Source organism: Megalops cyprinoides, chromosome 9 (genome assembly GCF_013368585.1).
Source record: "Megalops cyprinoides isolate fMegCyp1 chromosome 9, fMegCyp1.pri, whole genome shotgun sequence".
Taxonomy (NCBI): domain Eukaryota; kingdom Metazoa; phylum Chordata; class Actinopteri; order Elopiformes; family Megalopidae; genus Megalops; species Megalops cyprinoides.
In genome coordinates, this window is record NC_050591.1 from 24,920,867 (window position 1) to 24,948,478 (window position 27,612).

General features: G+C 42.8%; 1 protein-coding gene across 3 annotated transcripts in view; it reads right to left on the bottom strand.

Moving 5' to 3' along the window:
* stx1a (syntaxin 1A (brain)) overlaps positions 1-27,612 on the bottom strand; it is a 70,170-nt gene that overhangs the window by 23,171 nt on the left and 19,387 nt on the right. For all 3 annotated transcript variants that reach the window (XM_036536198.1, XM_036536200.1, XM_036536199.1), the window contains exons 3-5: positions 26,994-27,093; positions 5,650-5,724; positions 422-495 (exon numbers count right to left, since the gene is read on the bottom strand). In XM_036536198.1, the coding sequence (XP_036392091.1) occupies positions 422-495; positions 5,650-5,724; positions 26,994-27,093 (249 nt within the window). The remainder of the gene's footprint in view (positions 1-421; positions 496-5,649; positions 5,725-26,993; positions 27,094-27,612) is intronic.

Below are 27,612 nucleotides of genomic sequence, written 5' to 3' on the forward strand. Positions count from 1 at the left end.
CAGGGGCCTCTTCACGTCAATGTTTGAAATTCAAATATCACAATATGAATATGGCTGTTCATAATGCAAATTAAAAATGAAAGCAGTGCCCAGATCTGTCGCTGTCAATTCACTTATGTCTCATGTACAAAAATGAAATGCTTTTGCACAATTCCATGAAATTCCAGTTTCACAATTCCAGAGGAGGGACAGGAGGTTATTGCATGAGCATCACATATTACAGACTGGTCCTTTTCAGCGGCCAAAATTTGAACCATTTCACAACGTATAGTAACAAAATGTTGGTCGCACCCTTGCATATATTACACAGTAAGGATATGGTGTTTTGGATCAATGCCTTCATAAGCGTAAGGGTTCTTTGCTGGCTGCAGTGCAGACAGGCATGTCAGTCCTGGAAGAAGAGGGTTTGGCTCCTCCTCACCTGTGTCTTGCGTATCCTCAGGTCTGCTGATGATCTGTTGAGGCCCTCCTCCTGCTCGATGGTCTGCTGGATGCCTGTAAGGACAGATGAACTCTGTCAGTCCCACCAACAAACCTCTTTACTCCCACTTGAACTCAGCTTGCCTTGAGCTGAATGAATGCATGATGCTCTAAGGAGGTTTGGCTTGTTGGATCTTGACCTCATCAACGGCTGCTGCAGAGTATAGAAAGCACACTTGGAAAGATAATGACAAGGAATAATCAGGATGTGAGTTTTGAAGTTGTAAAGGAAATTTTGTTTCAAGAAGGATATATTCCTTTACATGGAAATATAGTTTTTATAAGACTCTACACAACTTGCAGTCTGCAGTATTTTTTTCTAAATGTTGCTCCTAAATGACAAATATTTTCCAATGGATTTATCTTACCTGCTCATAGTACACACTACAATAGTGTGGCTAACTACCCTTGTGTTGTGTGAGATGGAAATATCCAGGAGGTGGCCCTTATGTTTGCTGACAGAAGACATTTTGTATATTATCCAAGTGTTAATGTATTGCTACAACTACATTAGCTTAACCAGCAGCACACAGTCATACAACACAGACCATGGAGTTCCATGTATTTAGATCTTAGAGCAGGCTAAAATGTTAAGATGACATGCAAAATTATATAAGAAGTCCTTGAATATAAGTACATAGGCATGGACACTGTATCTATCTTGCTAATCCACTTATCCCTAAATTGACTTCATTTTCAACTGTTTATGTTGATATAATGTGGGTATATTGCTCTTAAGGATAATCATGCGCTATTTGCATAAAACAATTACACCTATAAAATATGTTTTCATTTCAGCACCATTTTTCAGTTTGATACTCAAGCACTGTGTTTTTGTATGCATTATGCATATATGCATTTAATGAATCCTGCCGGGCTGGAATAGGAAAGTCGCTCTGGAATGCCTGATAAATAAAAACATTATATTAATAAATAAATAACAGTAATAATTAAGGCTTATCTTCGGTTAAAGAGCCAGGTAGCTGCTGGGTCTCTTGGATGTATGGTGCGCCTGGGGAGGGCGCTCAGCGAGACATTTCTCTGCTCACAGAAGCACACGCTGGGATTCCCAGGACGGCTATCAGAGAGAGCAGCCAGAGGGACGGAGGTGCTGTTCATCCCGGGCCCCCAACGAGCTGTCTGTCCCTCTGGGCTTGTCTCCTCAACCGCAGCCCAGTGGTCCATGACAGAACCCAGCTCCCCACTGTGTGTGTGTGTGTGTGTGTGTGTGTGTGTGTGTGTGAGGGGGTCCTAGGGGGAGGTCTCCTGAATCCCTCTGCACATATTAGATGAAGGGGCTCACTGAGGCAAACCAGCTGCCAAATAATGGCTTAATTGGGCATAATTAAACATTTCATAATTTGAAAGACTGCATTTTATCACCATTGTCAATGCACATTAAATGAATCCACAAACAGAGCGGATCATTCATGGATCAAAGTGCAAATTGTGTTATTCAGAGTTGACATTGTTTGATTGCCACTTGAGGAAACCACTCTTCCACATTCCATTCTCTGCTCCTCTGCTTTTCTCTTTGAGACGATTCCTTTCATAAAAGCATGTCCAAATATCTCTATTTTTTTCTATCACCTACTCGTCTTCTAGTTCCAGCGAAATTGAGCTCTGTTATTGAAACTGCCTTTAACACCTCTGCAGTCCTACATCACTGTCAATGATCCTATGATAAAAAATGGATACAAAACCTGTTTTACTGCCATTTTTTATTATTTTTTTCCCTCGATCTGTGAGTCATTACGGCAGACAGCGGTATTAAATGCGATAGGAAATGTACAGAAATGCATACAGTAATCTGATGGCAGCTGTTCACAACAGTGGAGAATGTGTGATGCTGCTAACGGCGTGCAATACTTCATCCCTGACTTAATAAAGAGGCAGGGTGACCTCTCAGTCACTCCGTGGTCAAACACATTACGAGGCCTGCATTGGTCATGACGATAAAATGAATTCAGCACTCGAGAGGAGAGCTGTGTGTGTGCTTGTGTATGTGTGTGTGAGTGTGCCTGTGTGTGTTGGGGGTTGAGAGGCAAGGAGCTCCCTCAGCTAGCAAATGCTTTCGGTTTGTGCTTATCACTTCCATAATTAAAAAAGGAAAGTATCCTTGGAGGTTCCTAAATGGCACTAAGCGTTGCAACAGTGAAATGGCACTCTGCCCTGCCCCGGTTCCTGCGGATGGGGCCAGATTTTGGCAGGCGTTGCTTCCGTTTCCCTCACTGGACAGCGGAGCAGAGGGGGACAGGGACGAGTTGTGCTCCCTGACAAGCAAAAGGAAGGTCGTCCCTCAAAAGACTCGGGCTGGCCAGAGCTGCTGCAGCAAGTCGCCGTGACGACCCGCCACAGCGATTCGCCATGGAAAAGAGTGGCCAGGACGAGAGTCTTTCGTTAGATTCTGTTAGGGTCTCCCGCTAATTGGCTGTCAGAGCCAGGAGGCTCACTCTGAAAGGACAGCTCTCGAGACGTCACCGTGTGACACATTCCCTCCTGACAGTTGTGGTATTTCAGATTTTTCGCTCACAGCTCTGCTGACGCCAGTAATGCTGAGAAAGGGGACCGTTCCCGATAAAGCTTAACATGACCCATCTGAGCCAACAGCTCATGCGTATTAAATGGAGACAGTGCATCAAAACCCCCAGCACATCTGATCTCTTTTCATGCGAATGTTTCCTGACACCTCTTTAAAGCATCTCACCTCCTGTGGGTCTCAAGACAAATGCTACTCTTTCAAGTGAGTAGGATGAAACACAACCTATGACTTAACTTTATCTCACAGTAAAGAGCATCCTGCCAATTTCTGGTTTCTCATGGGCTCTTTATATATTCAAATTCCCTACTACCCTCTAACTGTGTCTTTCTATATATCTACATACTACAAAATACCTATAATCTCTATATTACACTAGATTCTTGTTGACTCTTTAGATATCCGCCTGCTTCACCTTTTTTGTATTTGTTTCATGGCAATGGGGTGGTAGTATGCAGGCTGATTTTGTAATGCAGGTGCAATGAAGTTAATTCCATCAACGAGAGCAAGGCAAATCAGCTAGTTTCAGTGCATACTTCTCATAACATAACAGCTGCTAAATGATGGCTACAGCTGTAAGCTGTTGTAGTAGAGCTGCTGAGACATGAATGCACTCACTCATTTTATAACTTTGTGTGTCCTTTCTGTTGAAATATGGGTGCTATATTTGCAGAAGTGCATGATGTTAATGTTATGAAGTGCGCTGTAACCCGCTTCTGTTAAGTCAATACAAAGTTATTTAAATAAACCCACAGCAGACAGACCAACAAGGACAGATACTGCCCTCCTGTGTCCACTGTTCTTTCATTGGTTTTTGTAGATTAACCCCACAGCTTAAACTTTACAGCAGGTCAAGTCCAGCAGCACTGAACTGTTACAGCTGTCACATACACTCTTGTTAATTACAGCACATTGTCCACAACCCAAATGCCCCAAGTATCAACAGTGTAGCAATATAAATCCACTCAGATCAAATACAATCCCCCAATTAAATCTACAGCTGTTGAGAGCAGTTAGCTAGACAACAATGTTTAACCATCTACTGAACAGCACATCAACCGAACCTGAACAGCAAACAATATATCTAAAACAACAACAGTGCTTGCTCCAGGTTTACAACAGGCAGGTAATTAGAACCTGACCTCTTAAAATGCACAAGAGGCAAATCCTGCCCAGGATACATAAAAAGACACAAAGGTAGGCAGGGAGATGTATTTGTGCAGGAGAGTGAAGGAGGTGTAATCTATTTAATGACCTTCCAGTGAATCCTGCGACGTCACTGTGAGGAGAAGCACACTGCATTCTCATCCTTCCCTTTAAATCAATGCTTCCCATCACGCCATTTCCATCATCTACTGTGTTCTCCTTGCAGTTTCCTTGTAGGGCTTGCAATGACCTTGGAGTGTCTCGCCAAACTGCCTGACTGCAATCACTCCAGGGGAGGAGCTACTGGCGAAATGAAATTTCCCTGGACTCCACTTCCAGGATTGTTTTACATCTTAATATACAGTATTTTAAGAATAAATAGCAGTACTGACTTGCTGTAGCATTATACATAAAAAAACGTAATTCTAACAGCAAACTGGACATGAGGAGGCTAATGATCATTTAGCAAGGACACACAGTCCAGCCACTATGTCTTTAAATGAAAGAAGTCTGGATGTAGTGTGATGGGAAGGGCCAGCCATCACCTGACCCGCAAAACAAACACACGTGGGGAGGGGCTCTGGTGACGGCCGACGGAAGTCAAAGAGACGGAGGAAGAGCTCAGCTCGCGCTGCGACTGCATCACTGAGGATGGGGGATAGAGAGAGCGGGGGCGAACGGGACACAAGGGACCCCGTCTGACGACAACGGCACGAGGCTGTCAGCTTTCCATCTCTAAACACAGCTCCATGTCCTGCCGTGCATCGGCCCGGTGATTCTAACGCGCGTAACGGACCCCTCTCACAAGACAGCCCGTGTGGGTGATGTGTGTCTCCCTAAGCATCCTAACACACTCACACAGCAGTTGTCACCTCCGGAGGATAATGCGACGGAACGGCGTGACAGATTTTTTCCCTGGCCCCCGGAGTGACTAAGGGGAGAGCCAATGCCTGGAAAGGGGACAGGACTGTCACCTTCCCGAGACGTGCTGGACAGGGAGACGAATGGCCACAGAGCGGTAGAATAAACAGACTCCTGTAACGCGCGGCAGTGGGGGTGAGGCATCCTTCAGTACACCCACCTGACGCTGCGAATATGTAATTCTCTGGAGAGTCACGTGTCCTATATCTAGCATAACGATGACTCATATGTCCGAAGGAGTGTACAAATTCGAGCGTCGGTTAGGCTGTCTGTTCCTTGTCATTATCAGGGAAAGACAGCGCTGTCCTTCTCGCTCTGTAATTACGTGACTGTATCATACACATCCTAGGTGAAGGGTTTCATGTCAGTTATCGCAATGTAGTACATGGAACACGATCCCCCCAAAGGCAAAGACTCATCTGAATGGTCTTAACATCTGCTCCTGTGTGAACTGAGTATGCAGCTGTTGAATTTAACAAATTATCTGGATAGCCATTAGGTGAACCTTTGTTAAGGATAATGTAATAACCATGTGTTCTATGTAGAACAGAAATGCAACTTACTCTTTAACTTGGAACGCACTTTATTTGCCAACTTCTTTATATCGGTCATCAGCTCCTCCAGTTCTGCCTTTGTTTCTGGGGAACAAAAGATAAGAAAATGAGAAATTCAGTCTGGTTCCTGTATTTAACCTCTTTCACAGTCCGTTCTGTCTCCAGTTTTGAAATATGCATTTCAATTACATCACAGTGACAGATCTTCACATTTTCAACAGCTTTTAAAACCACTCAAGAAACACACAGCATTACATGTTAATAACAATAAAGAAATACTGAATGCGTTTACTAATACCTCAGAGGTAATATCTGTATAAATGAGGAATGTTTTGCCTTAATCTTGTCATGTGGAAAGCAGAATGTTACGTGATGTTTTAGTCAGTTACAAACACACGTGCACATGAATACACATACACATGCAACCGCACGCACACACACGCACACACACACACACACACACACGCACGCACACACACACACACACAGACACACACACACAGAGTTCAGTGCATGGCCCCCTGTGTGTGTGAGCTCTCCCGCTGTCAGCAGAGTTCAGTGACACAGGTGTGAGTCACTGCCTCTGGGGAGCTGAGCTGCTGTCACCCACGTCATCATGGAGACACTGGCCACTCGTGCTGCCTTACTGCCACTGTCACCTCCGCGGCACAGCAGGCGGGGACAGAGGGACCCATCGAGGCCCCGAGGTTCTAACAGCCACAAAAACACACACACACACACACACACACACATTTTGTGTGGGCTACACTCCTCTATATCCACAAAGAAATTAAGGTCACTAGAGCAAGACACCTCCGTCACAGGACGATGAAGAGACACTACCTCCACATGAGATGCACGGCTCTATAGTCATCACAGTTATTCATTACAACTGTGCAAACCCCTCCATAGCCATAGCCATTTCCTACATCCACCCAGTTTGACAAATGCACCACTGCTCAACATATGGCCAGTGGTGAGCTTGATGGTTGAAAAGTACAAGGGAAAACACTGAAAAAGCAGACACTGGTCAGATCCATTTTTGGACTCTGAAAATATAGGAAGCCCAGGAGGAGAGGGACCAGACAGCTGGGAGCAGATTGTAATTTGACCTGGGTGAGTTCAGTAGGTAACCCTGGTGATGTGCGTTGCACAGATTCCTCTCTGATCCACCTGTGCAGAGCTCCAGTGTCTGATGCCTGGGTAGTTAATGACCTGGTGTAGTACACAAGGCATCAAAAAATGGAATGGGCAGAGAAAATACTGAAGCATCAAAAGTCCAAGGACAACTGATATATAAGCTATGGACCATGTAAGCAACAACACATAGATGACAAATAAATGTTAAACACTCGCTTTGGGCTGCAACAAACTAGCTTGCAAAAGAGCCCTGGAGCTAGTAAATCCAGCAGTAAATAAGGTGAAGTAAGCCCTTCCCATGCATGTGCTCCAATCATGCATTAATCACTGATTAGAGGTACTGTCTGTCTCTGCACTGGGGAATGAATGAAGGACCGAGTCACCTGTGATAGGGGGAGGAAAGGGGGAAGGAAGGGGGGAGAGGAAAAGGGGAAAGGGTAGAGGAGAGGCCAAATGTAAAGGAGGACAAGGAGAGGAGGAGAAGAGGTGATGGGATGAGGAAGAATAGGGATGTATGGAATTGAGAGAGAAGAGTGGAGAAGAGAGGGGAGGGAGGGGGGAGGATGAGTGGAGAAGAAATTCAGCTGAAGAGGCTATGTGCTTCACTGCTCCTTTCAGACCAGACTGTTACATCAAACACCATCCACAAACAGCAGCCATGCCTTACTGAGCAGATAAAGCGTCCCCTAGAGCTAGCCGTGAGACGGTATACCACTGGATTTTCTTGCGTGTGAGTAAACACAGGCAACCACATAGGTATGAATTCAGGCATGCACACACATGTACACACAGGCACACATAGAGGTACACATGCAGATAGACACACAGATTCAAACATAATATACACAGGCATGCCTGCATACCCACAAACACTCCCTTTCTGGCACCAGTACAAAATTTTCTGTGGAACCATAAATCCAGAGGTCAAAATGCACCACATCCAACAAGAACACGTGTACATCTTAAATCTGCAGCTATAAATATAAAGCAAATGCATGTAAGCTTCCATTTGGCCGTTCATTCATCAACTGTATGATTTAAAATGTGTGCAGTGAGTGCTGCATATGCTCATCCATACTGAAGATGGAAGTGCCATCTGGTGAGTCTCACTGTCAGGCATGGTCCATGACCTGGCATCCCTCATATTTTCCTCTGCTGGCTTCTCCTCATGGTGAAGACATACTGTGCTCTTACAGCTATGGGATTTCCATAGTTTCTGGGAAAAACCAAGCCAAGGGTATTTTGGGTAATTCAATGGCAGAAAATTTGGCTGATTAAGAAGTGGTATGATAGGATTCTACATGGTGTTCAAGATAAAGAGCACACTTACGTCCATAAAACAAGAGAACCTGACGCATCACACAGTGCCACTTTTGGACTCATGCTAATTTTGATGTCACCTACAGTGCTTTAGTGTGGATGGCATGGGCATTTGCTTTGCACATAGAGCCTTGGCGCAAAACATTACAGTCAAACAGAGACCTGGTGGAAACCATTACTGAAATCAATCAACCCCACGGGACAGTGAAGTGAAAGAGAGCTATGGGAGGAGGGAGGGATATTAAAAAAAAAAAAAAAGTCAGGAAGAGGGACAGCAGACTCATGAGAGGAAATCAGCCAAAGAGATCATTTGCAAACAGACAACAACTGGATGGTGAGGATAAAATTCGACATGGGCATCTCCAAACGGCGCTCGGAATCCTTCTTATTGGCGGCCATGAGCTGTTATTGCAAGCGACTATTAAAATCTAAATGGACTGGAATGTAGAGCTCAGCTGCACAAACACTCTTTCTCATTTCTTGTTCATAATTATGCTTGGATGCAAGTCGTGGCTTGGATAAACAGCAATAATATTCTGACTGCATCCCCAGACTTGAAGAAGCAGCCCCCACAGCAACACAGCAATTTACTGGTTGAATTAAGACCTGAATCCCTTTATATATTCTACTGATAGCTGGAATCTAGCGTCTTTGATTTTAACACAGGGCCCTGCACTGACTTTTACAAACTTGTATGCTGCAGGTTTGTATTGTACTTTTTATTTGGTTATTTGCATTTTATATTCTTCACTGTAATTTCATATGTTCCCCTGGATAATATTACATTCTTTTCTATGGGGCCTGAGAGAATGCAATGTTATTATTCCTGAAGGGACTGCTCAGGGTCTCCAGTGGTCTGACAGCAACTGCGTACCTGCTGCTTTTGACTGGCTGAGAAGAACTGCTTTGAAGCTTTTTAGTACCATCCTATAGCTGGTTGCTGTGTTTCATGGACTCATATACAACAAACAAAAAATATTAAGGCAGCAGGACAGAAAGATCACAGCTTTTTCAGAGAGTGGGCTATCTGTTTGCAATATGAGCAGCAACTTTAGTAGTGTTAAAAGTCTCTCTGTCACACACACACACACACACACACACACACACACACACACACACACACACACACACACATATATACACATGTGCGGCTTGAGTGCTTGGCATAATGTGGCTTGCATCCTTGGCAGATTGATTCTGACCCTGACAGTTTTCACACGTTTCCCAAAATCACAAACTGAATTAGCAAGAAAATTATATTAAGTTTTAAGTAGAGGCTGCGTATGGGCTTGGAGCAATTTTGGAATACAGATTTTAGTGAAGTGTATAAACAGCACCGAGGAGGGATGGGAGCAGAGGACGCAGGACTGATCCACTGATCAGCAGGTTTTTCTTGTGTTGTTGCTGAATTATCAGGAGAGTTAGTAATGGGAATGATGTTCTTCAATAGACCCCACCAGCATCCTGCAATTCTAACTATTAAAGCTAAAGTGTAGCCTTTGATTTGATGGTGGTGTCTTGCTTTTGCTGCCACATTAAATTTGGCCACAGTAAGAAAATAACAAAAGTACATGTCCTATAGTATATCCATGTAAATCTATGCAGATATTCAAAAAGCACAAACAAATTTGTATACGTGACAATGGACAAGTGATCAAGCAGCTTCAGAGTGAAAACACAAAACCTGTCTAGTAGTATGAACTAATGGGAGGCAGGAAATAGCAATACACTGAAAACCAGCTCTCAGTAAACCGCCATGCTTTGAAATCTCATACCAAGAAACCTCGGTGGAATCCCATACCAAGGAATCCACTGAAGGTGGAGGGTGTCTGCGTGATCGACTTAGGGATAGGCACCCGTCATTAATCATACATGAAGTATTAAGGGTTCCGACCACATTACTCCAACCATCTCCCACTTCCACAGACTGAACAGAACGCGCTGAACAAGAATCAAACTGTCTGTCATATTTTCTCTCAGATGATATCTCTGATGACTGAAAGAGAATATACGCAGGGGAGCTGCTGTGTTGCTGAGGGTTTGTGTCCCAGAGACACAAGATGGAATATTTTCTCCTGAGCTTCTGTATCTGGGTGCGGATAATCTGTCATTCAGCCTGTCAATCAGCTGAAATGCGCCACGCAGTGTCAGTAAAGACAGCTCCCCGTTACAATCATCTGACGACAGGCTCTCTTATATTCTGTCCATCATGTTTAAAATGTTTTTACAAGCTTATTACACAGCGGAGTTGAACACATATTAGACTACACTACATATGTGTCAGAACTAGCAGACAGCTGTTGTAATGCCACAACGTCAGTATTGACTGAAGTTTCTGGGGCGGCAGTGTAGCACAGTGGTTAAGGAGCAGGGCTCGTCACCGAAAGGTTGCCGGTTCGATCCCCACTGAGACACTGCTGCTGTACCCTTGGGCAAGGTACTTAACCCACAGTTACTTCAGTCAATATCCAGCTGTATAAATGGATAACATTGTAAATACCTTTAACCTGTGTAAGTCGCTCTGGATAAGAGCATCTGCTAAATGCCAATAACGTAATGTTTCTGACATGTCCCCACCTCCATATAAGGAAAAAGCACTGATTAGGAGTGACTCTAGGTTCGGCATACATGATGGGGGCAATAAGTTTATCATTTCCCTAAGATCCCCTGGTGTGTGGCATTTTGCACACCCACCTGGCCATGGTAACTGTGGACTGAAGCAACACCTCCAATGAAATGCTGACACCACTGATCAGCTGCTCACCATCCCGCTCGTGATCACATCACAGATGATGTAATGAACAGCAAAACTGATTTGATTTAGTGTAATTGAATGCAATTTATCATTAACGAATATAAAAGGCATCACAATATTGAAGTGGCTGAAGAAAATGAACCAGAAGATAAATAAATGCATAATTCTGGGAATGAGACTCGCTTTAGCTATATTGTTGATAATACTGCATTCGCTAGTTATGCAGACTCTGTGCTAATGTGTTAATTAGCAGTGTATTTCAGTTTGCAGCATGAAAGCATGACTTGATTATTACACTCGAGGGTCATCATTCTCCACAGCCACAAAGTACACAAAGATTATATAGTGATCTGGAAATATTTACAAACGACTGAAATACTGCAGAACATTAAATGCTTACAGCAGATTTGTTGCATCTGATGCAATGTCCAGAACTTAATGTAGGATAATGCAAAGTAAAATGACACTGCAAGCAAACATCTCCCATAATTCACCTGTAACTTTTACCAATGACTGTGAGTAGGAGGTGTGCTCCAGGGTCACAGGATGTTACTTATACATTAGGTGTCACCACTCACTTCAGCTGAGGAAGTTGATGCCGATGTGCTGGCTGGAATATGGGAGATGCAGTGCCCCCTTCCCCTGTGTCCTTCCAGTTCTCCCTCCAGCTCAAGTCAATTTCTCAACCCACAATTCAAATCTATTTTCATCCAGTGGGGTTGGGAAGTCAGAGTTTGGGGGGGGGGGCATGCATAATACTGTAGCAGTGTCCATCATTCACCTAGATTACAAACACAGGAGGCCAATGAATATTATAAAAGGCACTGAAAAAAGGCAGTGCAGAACTCAATTGATATCAACTGTGGTTGCCAGAGTGCAAGGTTTGCATCCTGCACTGATTTATATGCTAATAGCACCCTATGGCCTCAGAGGTGCAGAGAGGGCTCCCTGTTCACTCACTAAATCAGTCCTGTGCTTTCGCGTTGTGACAAGACACTGAAGCGTTTGTGGGGAAAGAAAAAACCAGCTTGTGGGTTTTCTATTCTTTCATTCACTTCAATATCGAAAGAAGCTGACCTCAGAGGCAGGCTGAGACATACCAGGGGAGTGAAAGAAAGAGCCGAAGCCTACTGAACACTAGGGGCTTGGTCTCCATTCCTTTGTTTTGCCTGTGTGGTGAGCTGCATGTTTACAAGTCTGAGCTGCACTGACTCCACCCTTTGATAAAATCGGTAACAATGATGATAGGTGCTCCAGAGAAAGGGACGACTGTATGACACAAGCTCTGAAGTGTACAAGGGAAAGCTGTAATAAGTTTGCATGACTGGAATTCCACCTCTTTCCCCAGCTGGGTGGGACACACAGACATGGACAGGAGGATAAATGACCCGCCCCCCCATCCTCAGTGATAAAAACTGATTCCCCTCTTGGAAAGGAGGTTTATGAGCCACAGATGACCAGGTCAAGTCTCCACAACTCCTTCCTGCCCTCTGTCAGTCTACCATCATGCACAGAGCAATTAGGCAGGTGACCCACTTCTACTAAATTTTTTCTCACAGTCAGCCAGCTCCTACCACCAATCTCCAGCTTAGCTCTTCCTCCAGGGTCCCTTACAGATCACTATTGTGGGCATATGGTAATTTCACGCTAGTTTTGTTTTCCCACAACAACGCTGTATTTTCCCAGCTCCGTTTCAGTGTTTTTTTTTCTTCTAAATGGAGGTATGCAGTCATCTAAATTGACATCAGGTCATAAAACTTTTACTAAGGGAATCAGAAAGGACTCATCCCAGATAGCACCATCATACTCACAACGTCACTGTAAGGTTGTTCACGGGTCAGCCCGCGTGCCCTCTGGGGACAGCTACCCACATTTCTCCATGCTGTGTGTTCACTGTCTGCACCTCTAAATTCTCCGACAGCATCCTGACATGCCACTCCAACGAATCTGACCACCTGGCGACCGCTCCCCATGGAACTGGGATGAAACAAAAGATTCCCTGTTTCTAAGAGCTGCGATTTGGCCTGGGGGATTACATGCTCTCTATTCTAAATGTTAGCTCCACAGATTCAAACTTTATCTCCCTCCCCTTGACCATGACAGTGATGTCAGCCTGCAAGTAAGGGTATTTAACTTTTTTTTTAACTCCCCTTCTTTTCTGGCTGTTTGACTCCTGTGTTGAACACAATCTAGCCGACATTCTGCAGCCTTAGCTGACCCTGTTCCAAATCCTCTCTCCTTTCACTCGGCACAACCAGATCCATTTCTGCTTTTCACTCATCCATATAAAGACGACAAGCAATTTGTCATCTTAATGCCAGGGCCAAATTACATTTACATATGTTAACAAGCTCTGCAAATTTAGAAATTATACGGTCATGCAGGTCACAGTGTTCTGGTGGAAAAATGTTTCCCACTCTAAGGTGCTAGAGTGTTTCCAGTGCTGAGAGAACAGTTTACTACAAATAAATTACATATTTACGTTGAATACATGTGGTATATCTTTTTCTAGAAGGGATGTGCATTTTGATTCATTTGCTATTTAAATATTCTATGGCTCCATATATTTTCCCTTTTTTCTGAACAGTAAAACTGCATGAAAGTCCAGTTAAATCAGCATGAATAATGACTCAGTGCAAAGATATCTACATTTGCTAATGCTTTCAGGCATGACAATTAATAATATGAAAGAATTATCTGTTATTTTATGCAAGGTTCTTTGGCTCTCCTTCATGAATACTGACGAGGAAGAATGAAGGTCTATTTTTCCCTCATGTTAATTAACAGGCATTTGAATACCAATCCATGCGATTGATAAGTGATCCCACGGTTGAATATTTGAACGATTAAATATCGTCCCTATTTTTGAGCATTCCTAAAAGCATGAAATTTGTTTTTAGAAAGTTCTCTTAACACTTCATGCTCTTCACACAAGATAAATATGAATATGAAGGCATTAACAATAAACAGCGTGTCGATGCAAGCTCCCCAGACCTGGTCTTCATCATTCAGAAAGTGAGAACATAGAAAAAAATAGAATTGCAGGTCTGCACATACACGTGTACACACACACGCACACACACACACACACACACACACAAAGGTGTGTTCCAACAGTGCATCCACGAACAAGCAGGTAACGACCGCAGAGACCAAACACTGTCCAACACGACAGGTCCTGTACAACCTTGTCCTGCAGCTGCTGGTTATCTCCAAGTGCAAATGGACAATTGGCTCAAGTACATGGAGAAAATACTCCAAACGTAATAAACATTTCAAACCTTCACTGTGTCACAGTGAAACCGTCCAGAATCGTAAGAGGAAAATGTTAAAAACATTGTGTGCTAGCAACACAAAGGACATAAAGAAACATGAAAATTAATTACGGAAGACTTATAATGAGGCTCTCAGAGGAAATCCTAAAGCAAATTATACTCACTAACAATAAATGAATGGCAACAAAACTAGGAATTATTTAAATGTGAAAGGAAATGAGTTTTTAATTGATTATCACGTGGCACAGCACCAAGATCATAATTTTTAACTGACTGTTTTGGACAGCACCAAGAGTGGAGCAAATGTTATTGGCACAAAAGCTTTGTACATTATTCACAGCTGAGACAACAGCTACCTGTGGAAAAAATCATAACTTCCATAAAAAATTAAATAAGATTTATTAGCGTTCAAAAATAAATGCTACCTACAAAAAGGACTGATGAAGAATACAAGTGAGGGTATATGGGCATACATTATTTATATTATATCTAGAGGCCTGCTAGGAGGTTAGGAAATGGAGATACGATGGGATGAAACTGCTCACACGGCCCCTTGGACTTTTTTATTAAAACTACACGTTGTTTGCCTGACAATTATTTATTATTTATTATAAATTATTAATAATAAATTATTAATAATTTATTATTAATTATTATTTATTATGTTTCATTTGAGCTTAAGTTCAATTCAATGTTTGACTGACAAAAGTGAAAACTGAAGCCCAGGAAAAGTGTTGAGTTGGACATACTGAGCACATGTAAAAGGCCCTTACAAGTAAGAATCTTATATGTAACAAACATTACCTGGGTGTTCTTTTATCAAAGAACAGCACTGCAGTTTAACACTGTGGCCTGTCCACAACCATCAATCAGCGAGTTTCTCTACAGTGAATAAAAGAAGAGCTTCAGCCTTAAAAGGGCTGGATTTACATGCTTTTGTTCTTGCAGACCCCACCCTCAACACCAGATCCCTGCCTGTGTGTGCATTCATGTGAGTGAGCAAAGAAATGTCTCACAACTGAATGTGAGGGAGACAGAAACAGCACTTTTGGGTGGCCCATGGCCCTGATGGACTCCTGAACCCAAAGCCAGTTAAACTTACAGCCACAGAGACAAAAAGGGAGTTTTGAAGGACGCTTACATTTTCAGTACAGATGCATAAATGAGTTTCATAAGGGGAGGGTATTAGTAGGATAGCTGCAATACATTTAAAGGCCTGTGTGGTTGTGTGTGTGTGTGTGTGTGTGTGTGTGTGTGTGTACAAGCGCCTGCTAATACAACCAAGAGGGTGAGGCCATTTAGAAAACTTAATAGCAACATTAACCCCAAGACTATCAACAATCATGCTGAGAAATCTTAAACAAGGCCATTCTGGCAATGGACCAGATCCCACATAAATAGTTTTTATATGATACACTGGAAATATTTAGACTGTACTATACTGTACAGAAGTTCATGCAGCCCTAACACATATTGTAGTTCTAATGAATGTCGAACTATAGGATTGACAGGAAATGCCAAACAAAAACAGTAATGAAGGAGACCGCCCACTTGAGAACAAGCAGCAAGCTGCTAAACAGACCTGCTCATGTTCATTTGATATCAAGTACATGTACAAAGTATGTAACAGGCATCATATTTGATTTGTGTCGTGCGTCCAAAATGAACCTGCAATGAAAGGAGTTTATTGGATTACTTGCCTGTGTAATGTACCACAACACAGAGGCCCTTTCATGACTTGGTTTATTACAGAATCCCGTTTCGCTTTTTTCACCTATTCCCCACAACATTAATTACAATCAAATAGTGCCTGAGCGAGACACACACTGCTGTTCTCGGCAGACAGAGGGAAAAGAGCTCCCTCTCACGTGAATGGCGGCATGCTTGCGTTAGACGTAGCCTCTCCGCAGTTTGTAGGACTGGGAGGAGACCGTAGGAGAGGGGCATAGCAGGCAAGGGTTCGGGATGCGGAGAGACAGACTTCAAAAACGCAGAGGGGTCTTTTGATCACCGAGGTTCTCTGGCTTGACGTCTCAGCCTCGCCCCTCTCAGCGATTCTCAGCAGTTTGGGGGTGGATCACGCCATAGCGACAGATTGCCGGGGCACGGCTTTAAACTGGGAAGCTGGATATCAAAAGGACATTCCCGCTTTGATCAGCGCATGTTTCAGGACTGTGCTGCTACTGCCGGACAAGAGAAGGTGAGATTCAGGGTACTCTCCTGCCCCTGCTACAGGTGCTGTAGAAAGTGGGATGTGCTCTCAGACCCACTGTAACCATGGCAACCTTTGCACCACTTCCTGGTTTGTGGTAGGGTTATTAAAATGGGGTTAAGACTGATACTTGTATCAGTACCAAACCAGAAGTAATTAGCTTCGTTTTTTTTTAAATACAGCTCCTTCTGGTTTGGCATCAGTACTCTGTTTGGATTACCCTGTACTGTTAATAAATGGAAATATGCATGAAAAAGCAGAGTGTTATACATTTAACCACAGTGATCCACGCCTCTGGACAGACAGGACTGGCGAAAAGAGCTAATTTGCAATCAGTGTCCAAGTGCATGCCAGTACAACTGACTGGACAGCCACACTGACAACCTGCCAATTAGAAGCAGCCAGCAAAAGAAATTTTTGACAGCAAGTTGCAAAAAAACTCCCCTGTACAGCGAAGCAGACTCTTAGTGCCGTGAGTATCATAGGAATGAAAGCGGCCTTCCCCAAGAGACATGTTTCTAGTCTTTGTACATCAACAGATTATATTACAGAGAGCACTTTTAACATGGCCATCACATTAGAATTTTTGGTCACACTTCCAACGATATGCATAGCATAGCCTTTAGCCAGGTAACATTCTTGGTTATGTCACATTTGGTATAACGTGTTGCATAAGAAAGTGTATAATTAATGAGGTGAATTCCCAAATGTTATAACTATTTATGCTGAGGTTCACCTCTACGAAAAACTTGGAACTTGAGAAAATTAAAATGGTATCTGGCTCAGCTAAATTATGAAAGCTTTATGGCAGGGCATCACACGTATCAGAATGTAAGCAAATCTTAGGTTCAGAATCACATTAAAATTGTCTATTCCAACATTCCCAGAAATCCTTTACAGTATGCTTTACATTATGATTTTAAGATAAAAAATAATTTTCATATTTATGTACTGGTCAGGAGTTCAACACAAAGTTTAAACCTGACAGCTTATAAGGAGTCTGGGAAGGGGGTAGACAAAATCCATCTGCACAACAACAGTGATGCACTGACAATCATGTCTGCCTGACATAATTTTCAAGCCGAAGCTAATTGTCTCTAGCTCTGGCATAATTACTCATTTCGGTGAAAAAGTCAGTCTGGGGAACTCTGATGGCCTACTGATCCAGCTTCACTCAACTTCCAATCAACTAACGGGAGGGGGAAAAAAATCACCAGGAAAATCAGATGAGATTTCCAAGCCATCATACCGAGCGCGACTGGTGCCCGCAAATACATCCATCTTCATCAAGCTCTTTTCAAAAGCCACTTCATGCTGCAAACTCACGGCGCACCAGAGGGAGAGTTTCGAATAAAAAAGAAGGCAGCAGTACTAAAGACAGTGACGCTTTACAGCGCCTTGGGCTGCTCGGCGGACGATGCCTACACCCAACAGCGGCTACGCGAGACTGCGTCTGCCTCACTTGTGGCTACGCTCATTAATCACGCCATTGGTCAGGACACGTTGGAGGCTGTGACACACAAGCTGGATGATGAAGATTTGTTTATCCTGACTCTGTGATGACAGGATGTGTGCAAAGCCTCGCGTGTGGTTCTGCACAAAGGAGGATTACAATGGAGAAGCAAGGTCTTTGGGCAGGCCCATGACCACCTATAATAAACAGCTACCTGCTAAATAGCTCTGTACATGTCTGAGGTCTTCTATTCCCCTAAAAGGCAGTACATTAATCTCTGACAAAGAGGAATGTTTTTATGACTGTGCTCTCTGAATCACAGCTATTTCATACTAGGTTTCAATAAAACCAGATGACAAAAGAATACTATGAACCTCCAATGTTCAATGTGTGGGCCAAGATGTAAAGCCATTTGTTACAGTTTTTAGTCTGTTTATATCCATATTGTAATATAATAATGAAGCCCAGTGTATATAACAAGATTACAGATTCAATTGGCAGAAATGTATGTGTGCAATAAAACCCTTCTCTGTAAGGGACCATGCTGAGGAACAAAGAATGTTTTTCTGTTTTTCTTCTCCATTTTTCATAAATACACTGAGAAATGTCTTTCCATTGGCAACACACATGCAGAACAGCACACCAATGTGACAATGCACATAAAAGAAAAAAATTCAACTGATGTCAAATCCACACCATTATTCAGAGTAAAAGATCCGTTACCCCTAACTTAAGTAGCTAAGCTTGAATGAAATCTACCATGCAAAAAAATGAGAAATATTGGGCTGTGCTGTGGATGATATTCTGCTGGGTAATGGACGAATAATCATGAAATCACAATAACCATGATCACCTATGAAAAAGAAGTTACCTAGATCCACCATCAGCCCAACTTCCCATACCCTCAGAGTACCCAAACCCCGTTACCACCAACGCATGACACAAACACCACAGTTGTTCTAAATTTGGACCAGATATTCAGGTCCCTGTGTGTTTCAGACTGAACGTTCTGTCTCTGCCATTGTTGAAGCTGTAAGTTCTGATTAGATGGCTCAATATTAGTGTTCATGAAGGAGTTTGGCCTAAAGCATAAGCATAACATTGCAGACCACATTGGAAGCCTGTATTGCTAACTGGAACCTGCTAGATAAAGAGGCAAGGATGGCAGAAAGTAGAAACTGCCCATCTAGTATAATACAGAATAACTATACAAATGCCTCTGACAGACACATAGAATGATGACTTATAGTCACTGGAGTACTGGGTCACATCCTAGATCTTCTTCACTGCAGAATAAGAATGGTAATAACTCAGCAGAGCTCGTCCCCTCTTGGACAAACTCACATCAAACAGCCTCGGGGTTCCAGACTCACTGATCTATGCATGTCTGGCCCCGGCAAGCCCATGCTATGCTGAGCGGAGTTGAGCTGTAGGAGGTGGTGGGAACCCTGTACTGTGTGCTCCTCTCTAGGTGATCACAGGAAATAAAAGGCTTGACAGGGACTGTTCAATCAGCTGCCTGGCCAAGGTTCAGGCTGATAAGAGGGCCTCGTCACTGACACATCTGATCTCTCAGCGAAGCTATCGGATTGTCAGTGTGTGACACGTTTTGATGACAGAGCCTGATATGGCGACCATTTCTATATACTTTTTTGAAAGGAAAAAAGTGAACCGTAAATAAATACAGCACACATCTATGTGTTTGTCATTGATGTTTTTTTTAAATAATTTGTAGGCCTATCTCCGCCAGCTCAGACCAAATAAATCTATTGCACCCCTTGTTTGCTTGGCATATTGATCTGCTAAAGTCCAAGAGTTTGATGTTTTGGACAGACAAGGTACACTGAACTCAAAGGGGCATATCTCCAGAGCAGCACTAAAATAAACTCTATTAGAGACACACACACACACACACACACACACACACATTCAGAGAGGAAGAAAGCAGTACAATTAAAAGAGGATTTTTTTTAAATCAAAGGAGCTTTACGAAACTAGTCAAATTATACAGCTCTGTGAGGTGAAAATACATACACTGCAATGTGCAAACCTCTTCCTTCATCTGCCATTTTCATTTCATCAAATATTGCTCATCAGTGACAGAAACACACTGTTCAAATTTACACAATCAGTGAGGTCCAGCCCTGTCTCTTTAACATCTTCTTTTAACCTGGACAATTTAATCTACAGGGCTACTGGCTCTGATTTTCTGATTTCTGTTCCCTTGACACTGAACTAACAGGGGGAAAAAAATCTTTTTGAATAGATGCATTTTCAAAGGATGTGACTGGATGGATTGATTTTAAGGAACAAGACAATCTGTCTGTGACTGTGACCAACTCATATTTTAGGAGAATGTTCAGCTACCACAGAAAAGGTGGAAAAGAATCATCCTGTGAACTCCATGTGCAACACGCACGCATGTGCACAAACACACACACACACACACTCTCTCAGTATCTGTGCACGGAGGGTATTTTTTATTCCTCTGATCTTCATTTCGTCCCAGTGATTTTATTGGTCCTCCTGCTGCGTATATTTCATTGATCCTGACATTTTCAAGAAAGTCTTGATAGGATGAGGGTTTCAAAAGGCAAATAAAACTCAGAGAAGTGTAAAATAGGATTGGTCATTGCTGAACTTTGACCTTACAAGCTGCTGTAGATGGTGAAGCATGCCCCTCATCTAATAAACCAGAACCGGGTGGTGCAAATACTGGAGCTCCACAGGGGGTTCTGGAATTTGCTCTGCTATGGTTTAAGTTCTGTCAGTTTAATCATGTTAGTTTAAGTTCATTTAAACTTAAATCAAAGGAAAAGGTTTAAAATTGTTTAATCTGACCCATTTCTGTTCAATGAGTCAATGACCAGTCTCCAGTCATTTCCAGGTCTGCTTAATTAATAGACATTAATAAAAATTGCTGCTTTTCAGCTCTTGAGGAACATAAAAGCCTCTCACTACTGCATCTTGTTTACTATTCAATACATGCATAGCATTCGATAACATCTACTGCAACATTTACTAACAGGCCTAAACTAATTTTCAGGCCGACAGAGCTTGCACCAGAGGAACACCAAAACACTTACTGAACCATATACTACCAGCAGCGCTATTTTTATGAACAGAAACACGCACAGTTCATGCACTGCATGTACACGTAAGTGTCAGAGCTGGCCATGACACGAATGCTGTAGATCCAGCCTGCTTGGACACTGTGAACGTCACATAGCAAGTGAGTCCAGCTGGTATGATATGCACTGTGGGAGCAAGGGGCATAACAGCAATTCATGGGGCAGCCACAGAACCAACAGACAAAATGCTGTTCTGTGTATTTAAAAAAAAAATTATGCTTTGTTTTTTCATGTTTTATCACAGCATATTCTTGTTCTTTGAGACAATCCCGTTAGATAACTACTAAAGTGTGGGAGTGGATCTGTCTTGTGTCCAGCCACGAAACGCCTCCCCCTTCACCGCCTGCTATGGCATCTGTAATATGCATTCTGTTTTTAAAATAAGAACAGTTCGGCTTGCGCTAGCTCCCTCTCCATTGTCCAGTACAACCAGAGGTTTTGACAGGCAGTAAAAAACGCACAACATGGAGGTCTCCTGGGAAATGAATGATGAACAACTACACACTGAGCTGTGGAGATCAGGCCGCTTCAAAAATCACAATTATGAAAATGCCTTTGAATCCCAGAAGAAACAGACATTGCCTAATTTGCCAAGAACTAGCAAAGGGCATTGAAATAGATATTGAAATTAAAGGCCAAATATACTACTAGCTACTGTTAGTAGTTCAGGGTCCACAAACAAATCACGGCTTGCTCCATAGAGGAAATCTGTACATAAGTACAAACCTCCATATAACTATCTCCATTTTACGTGATAAGCATTTAAAGCGGTTGTGGAGATCACAAACTGTGGCCATGGTCAAAATGGAGCCAGTGATTACCAAAGAACACCGCAAAAGGAGTTTTCAACTGTTGAAACTGTTGAACTCTCTCAGAGAGATGAGTGATGCCACACTAGTTCAGAACAAAACCCCAGTTAAAAGTTCAGGAAAAAGAGGCAGACAACTTCAAAAAGGCCAGGGAAGCCTCCCTGAGTAAATGAAAATTACTTCGCTATCCACCACAGGGAACAGCCTAAACAATAATCAACATGCAGATTATTATGGTTGTTTAGTTAGTTTTACACACAACACTGCAGGCATGATGGACAACCACTAGCATCAGAGGCTTATCTGCCTTTCAATCTGTCTTTGGCTCTAACTTGCAAAACTGATGCAATTACTTGCTCTATTAGTAATCGTAAAGATCTTTTAACATGGTTTGAGAGCTGTGCTCCAGTCAAGTCCCACTACCGCATAAATGATTTCAAGGCTTGACGAGGGATGTCCAATTTATCCCTCTGGTCAGATAATTACATCAATGAAGTCACTATGCGCCAAGATGGAAGAGTGAAGGACACTGATGCCCTCCAAGAAATGGTTTTGTGTGACCGAACAAAGTCCTTTCTTTCCTTTAACCGTTTGGAGTGCTCTCTCCTCCTCTTTTTTCCCACCCAAAAGAATGACGGCTGCTACTGATAGTATCTTTCAATCTGGACTTCATTCCAGCTTTAAAACCCACTCATACCCCTTTATCCATCCAAACACACCCACAGTTCTTCAGCACAAATGCATTTTTATCAGGAAGCAAGCCATAAATTAATTTGCAGTGCAATAGAGTTTCAAACAATTTGAAGGAAATATTATATATTATGGATTGAAGATGGAACAGCGTATTGCTAATGTATTATATCCCATTTCTTTAATGTCATTGTTTGCTCCGGAAGGATAAAAACAATGAGCTACAACTATTTAATAGCCAGGCGATTTTGGTTAGCAAAATGTACCTGATGAACCAGAATGAGCCACATTTCAACCAGTTCTGTACACTGCAGTTGGGCCTGGCAAACTAAAAGCTCTGAAAGGCTGGTGGATGATATGCTAGGAGTAGGAGGGGTATGTGAGAGGGCAGAGAGGTTTCCACTGGGGGTATGCAGGAGGCAGGACAGTAATTAGAAAAGGCTGTAAAATATCTGTCAGACAACTTGTGTGTAAAACAGAGTGGAGCAGTGGGAATGTGGAGCAGGGGTGTGGCGGGGGGGGGGGGGGGGGGGGGGTTACACAGAGGGAGGCAGGGGCAAGGCAGGAAAATGTAATACGATTATAAAACTGGTAAACCGTGAAAGATGGGGGTTTTACTGCTTGACAAATGGTGTTTTAATAGTCATCCACACAGGGAAAAAAAGCCCTGGTAGTGCGAGTTCTGTTGTAACTGCAAATTAGATTTTGCCCCCCCTTCCTCACCCCCCTGCATTTGCTCCCTGGGCAGGGAGGGTGAGCGACCAGGCAATACTCCGTAGACCTGAAGGAAGGTCAGTCTCTCCTCTCTGGCGAGTGACGTTTACCGCGTCAGCCCCGGCACCTTGCTGCCTGCGCATGTCAACGTCAGCCCCGTCCCTCACAGACACCCCCAAACCTCAGCCCCACCCCAGCCCTGCCCCCTCCTCAGCCCCAGCCCCCACCCGAGCTCTCCCCACACAGCTTTTCCCCCATCAGGCCTGTGCAGCTGACAAAGGCGCATATAAAAATACAATATGGCCCGCCTTGCTGTCAGGCGTGCTCTGGATACCCCAGATAAAAGCCCTGATTTATAGCCAGGCTGTAATAAAAGGTGCGTGGTCACAGTGACGGCTTTCACAGCAGAAAACAGAGGGAAAATGGGTTTTTTTTTCCTTTAAGAGAAAGCGGCTTCAGTCATGACATAATCAAAATACATTAAAAAACATTAAAATAATAGTACATGTGGTGCTACAACAAGGAAAAAGCCCCACAGACCCTCTATGCTGTTAAAACCTGATTTGAAGCTAAATTACCAAAACAATCCTGGCTCAAAATGATTAACTCAGTAACAATCCCATCATATCGTATCTGCACAGCATGGGGCCCCCTACAAAAACTCATTCACGACCTGCCACAAAAGCTCTACAGAAACCCTACAATTACAGTTTTGTAAAAACATCCCATGGATACACAGTGTTTAATTTGTGTTTGAATCTGAGAAAGTGAGCAAGTGAGAGACACAAGGGCTCAATACCCAGCATTGCTGCTGCAGGTATTATGTTTTACCAGAAAAACAGCCATTTCAATAAAGACCAAAGAAATTGCCTTTAAAATGTTATTGCATTGGAATTGCAGGTCATGGAGTTCGCTGCTTCCTGTGCCTGCATATTTTCACTACTGAACAAGAATGGCCTCACTGACTGGTAAACATGTTTACAGTCGAACAAAAGTGAGATTTCCCACTGCCTGCCACAAAAACCGACTGTAACACTCCCACAGCGACAAAGTGCACCGGTCACCCTGAGGGAGAGCCTTCCTCTGTGGAGTGGAGTCTTTTTCAGGCTCTGCCTGTGTGGCAGCATTCCAACAGTTGTGAGGACCCTGCCGTACACTGAAGGCCCCAGTACATTTGTGAATGTGTCACAATGGAAAAAAAAACACCAATTAATGTATTCCCTGTATGAGCTGGGCCTTCCAGATTACCTATCAGGCAGTGTGATAAACCACATCAGCCTGTGCAATCTGCACATGAGGAAAAAAAATCCATAATATGGAGATGATTTGAGGCGTATACAGAAGGTTGATTTTGTGTAAATTGAAAAGGGGGAAAAACAATTTGGAAATAGCCTTCTATTGATTTTCCTCTATGTCTAAATTACAAACCCACAGGTTTGAGAATTTTTTTTGCTATTGACATCAATTCTTTCTCAATCTATACATTCATATTATTACAAAGCCCATATAAAATAACCTACCCTATCCATCAACTGTGCACAGAGGAGCAGCGTTCCACTTAACAGAAAATACTCCAGAGGTATGAAGCCAAAATCAACGATGTTGAGAGACAAGCAGCGATTTAAATATATGAATAAATCTCATAGCTATGGGATTTGTGCATATACTTCAGCCACTGTCTCCATCAAGGTTATAAAATCCAACACACTGAAAAGCAGACAGAGGTTCACATTTATACAGAAGCAGCTCTGGCCTGAGCAGTGCGCTCTAGTTTAAAATGCTCCAGGCCCTTCCTGTCAGTCCTCTGATTAGCCCCGGCACTCAGTCTCATTATGCAGCGAGATCAGCGCACTCATTCTAATCAATCCACAGTGCTAGAACAGAGCTTCAGGGCAAGTCCTTTCTCCTGTTCACCACCTTCCTCTTCCACACGTATGTGGAAAGGCATGTACGCACACACACACACGCACGCTCACATATGCACACACACACACACGCACGCACATACACGTAAAGACACACAAACAGACACAAGGGTGCACTTACACACACACACACACACACACACACAAGTCCACAACATACACAGATGCATATAGACATTAAGACAATTATGCAAACAGACAGGGACACGCACAAGCACACAGGCATGCGCACACATATGCATACACAATCACACAAATACACATACAACCACACAAGCACATATGCACACGCACACACCAATATACAGACACACGTGTAGATGAGCACACACAAACACATTTACTTACATAAATTAAAAAACACACATACGTGCAGATGTGCACGCATTGTGTATGTACATGTATCAAACATGCACACACATACACAAGTTCAAACATGTCTGCATACACATGTATACTGTTTACATAGGCATGTATACTAATAACAGTTAAATTTACAAATTTTGTCTATAGTGGAAAAGAAACCAGATGAAATTTATTCTGTGAATGTATCTAAGACTAATAATTGATTGAGACTTGAACTTTGCTAGCAAACTACTAATTATATTAGCATTTTTAAAATTTTAAAATGTGGAGTTCACTGTGATAATCTTGATGCTGATTACAGATTTATACCAGTTAAGGATCAATACTGTAAATGGTACAATTCCCCCCAAAAATTCCAAAATTAAAAAGCCAGGATGAAAAAAAATCTTAATAAGCGATAAGGGCAGTAAATATCAAGAAGTCTTCAGAAGTCAAAACAGGATGCAGTGTGTGGGGTAAATTGCTTTTTCTGCATTGAGATGTCCGTGTCTATGTCAATCAGTGTTTGTCCTGTGTCTGAACGGGACAGAGACTGATGCTTCAGATGCAACCTACATATACTGGCTACTAATGAGACCCACGACACAGAGGCTTGAATAGAACCCAGGTGTTAGTAATGCAGGACCAGGTAAGGTTATCCTCATCAGATGATCAGTGGACACTGACTTGTTGCAAAGGTACACAGGACACTTTGCAGACCACTGTGTTATGAGATGTGTTATGATACAAAATCAAGCCAAGATAAGCAACACCCTGAACAGCACTTGGTCCCTTTGCCTACTATCCTTACTATCAAAATTATGCATTATGTCCCCAAGCAAGTATTTACTGGTAATTAGGTGTAATATAAATGGAGGATGTTTTGCTCAGTTAAGTAGCATCAGGAAAAGTGCTTTCATTTCAATAAACCCTTTTGGGTCTCTTCCCAGGATCACCGTTCTGGCACCTACAGTGCCAGCATATGGAGACCTACTTGCACCATATGACTTTAATATTTAATGTTTTATTATGAAGTCATTTAGCACATCCTGTGCTAATTGTCTAGTAATAGCAAATAAAAGTATACATAACAAAACCAGTGGAATGTACCACTTTCTTAAAACTATATACAGCCCCACTCAATTGTGTTCACAGTGACCTCTTGCAGATAAGGCTTCGTTACTCATACAGGTTGTTGAATGAGGACTTAATGACTGGGTTTGAAGAAATCTGAAGGCTCAATTATACTACATCCTAACAGTGATACACAGCCTGGCTGTAATGAATACTTGTTAATGGATTCAGTAACCTGGATGCCCAGCTTAAACAGGTGTGTCTTTCTCGTTACCAGAAACAAAGTATTACTGAAATTACTTTAGTACATCTGTGACCATTTTAACAAAGAACTGGGCCACAACTTAACTCTTAAGAAGAATAAAGACCACCTCAGCAAAACATTTTTTCATCATTTTGGACAAGTAAGCAAATTGGATGTCCACAGCTCATTACCACGCCGACCCTATGGGTCAAATTATCCCGGCCTAACGGAACAGTGGACTGGGAAACAGGGAACGAGGAACGTACTTTCGTCAGGGTTGGGCGCGGCGAGAATCGCGCTGTGTTTCCTCTTAACCTCCTCCACCTTCTCAGCAAGGGTGTCGATGAAGCCACGGATCTCTTCCACCTGCACAGGGGGCAGAATGGGGCATTATGGGTAAGTTACCACAGCATAGCAATGAACTAACACTGCAGGCCCTGTGCTTCCTTTGGCCTTAAAGAGAACAATTGCAGCTATTTTGATTCTTTTCGTATCCAGAACCGCAACACTCAGAGATGTATTACAGCCTCTTTAGTCTCCTACAGAACAGAGGAGAACACATCCATATGACTTTGAATGTGCACGTCTTTAAAATGTCATTTAGTGGTTTTGATTCTGACAAAAGGGCAGTGGCTAGTTTACTCTGAGAGGAGAATATCAAACATCTGTGATGTGGTCCCTTTCAGACTGCATTTAAATCAGATCAAGCAGACACCTCCTTATAAATTGTGTCAGTTCATCAAACCAAAGTTGAAAAACTGCTAGTAAGCGAAATGACAGCTTAATAGTGTGAGCGCTGCTCACTGAAGTCCCTGCATTGGTAAAAGGCACAAAAATGGAGCAGAGAGGTAACAAATCAGGTGGCAGCAGACAGGCCAAAAATGC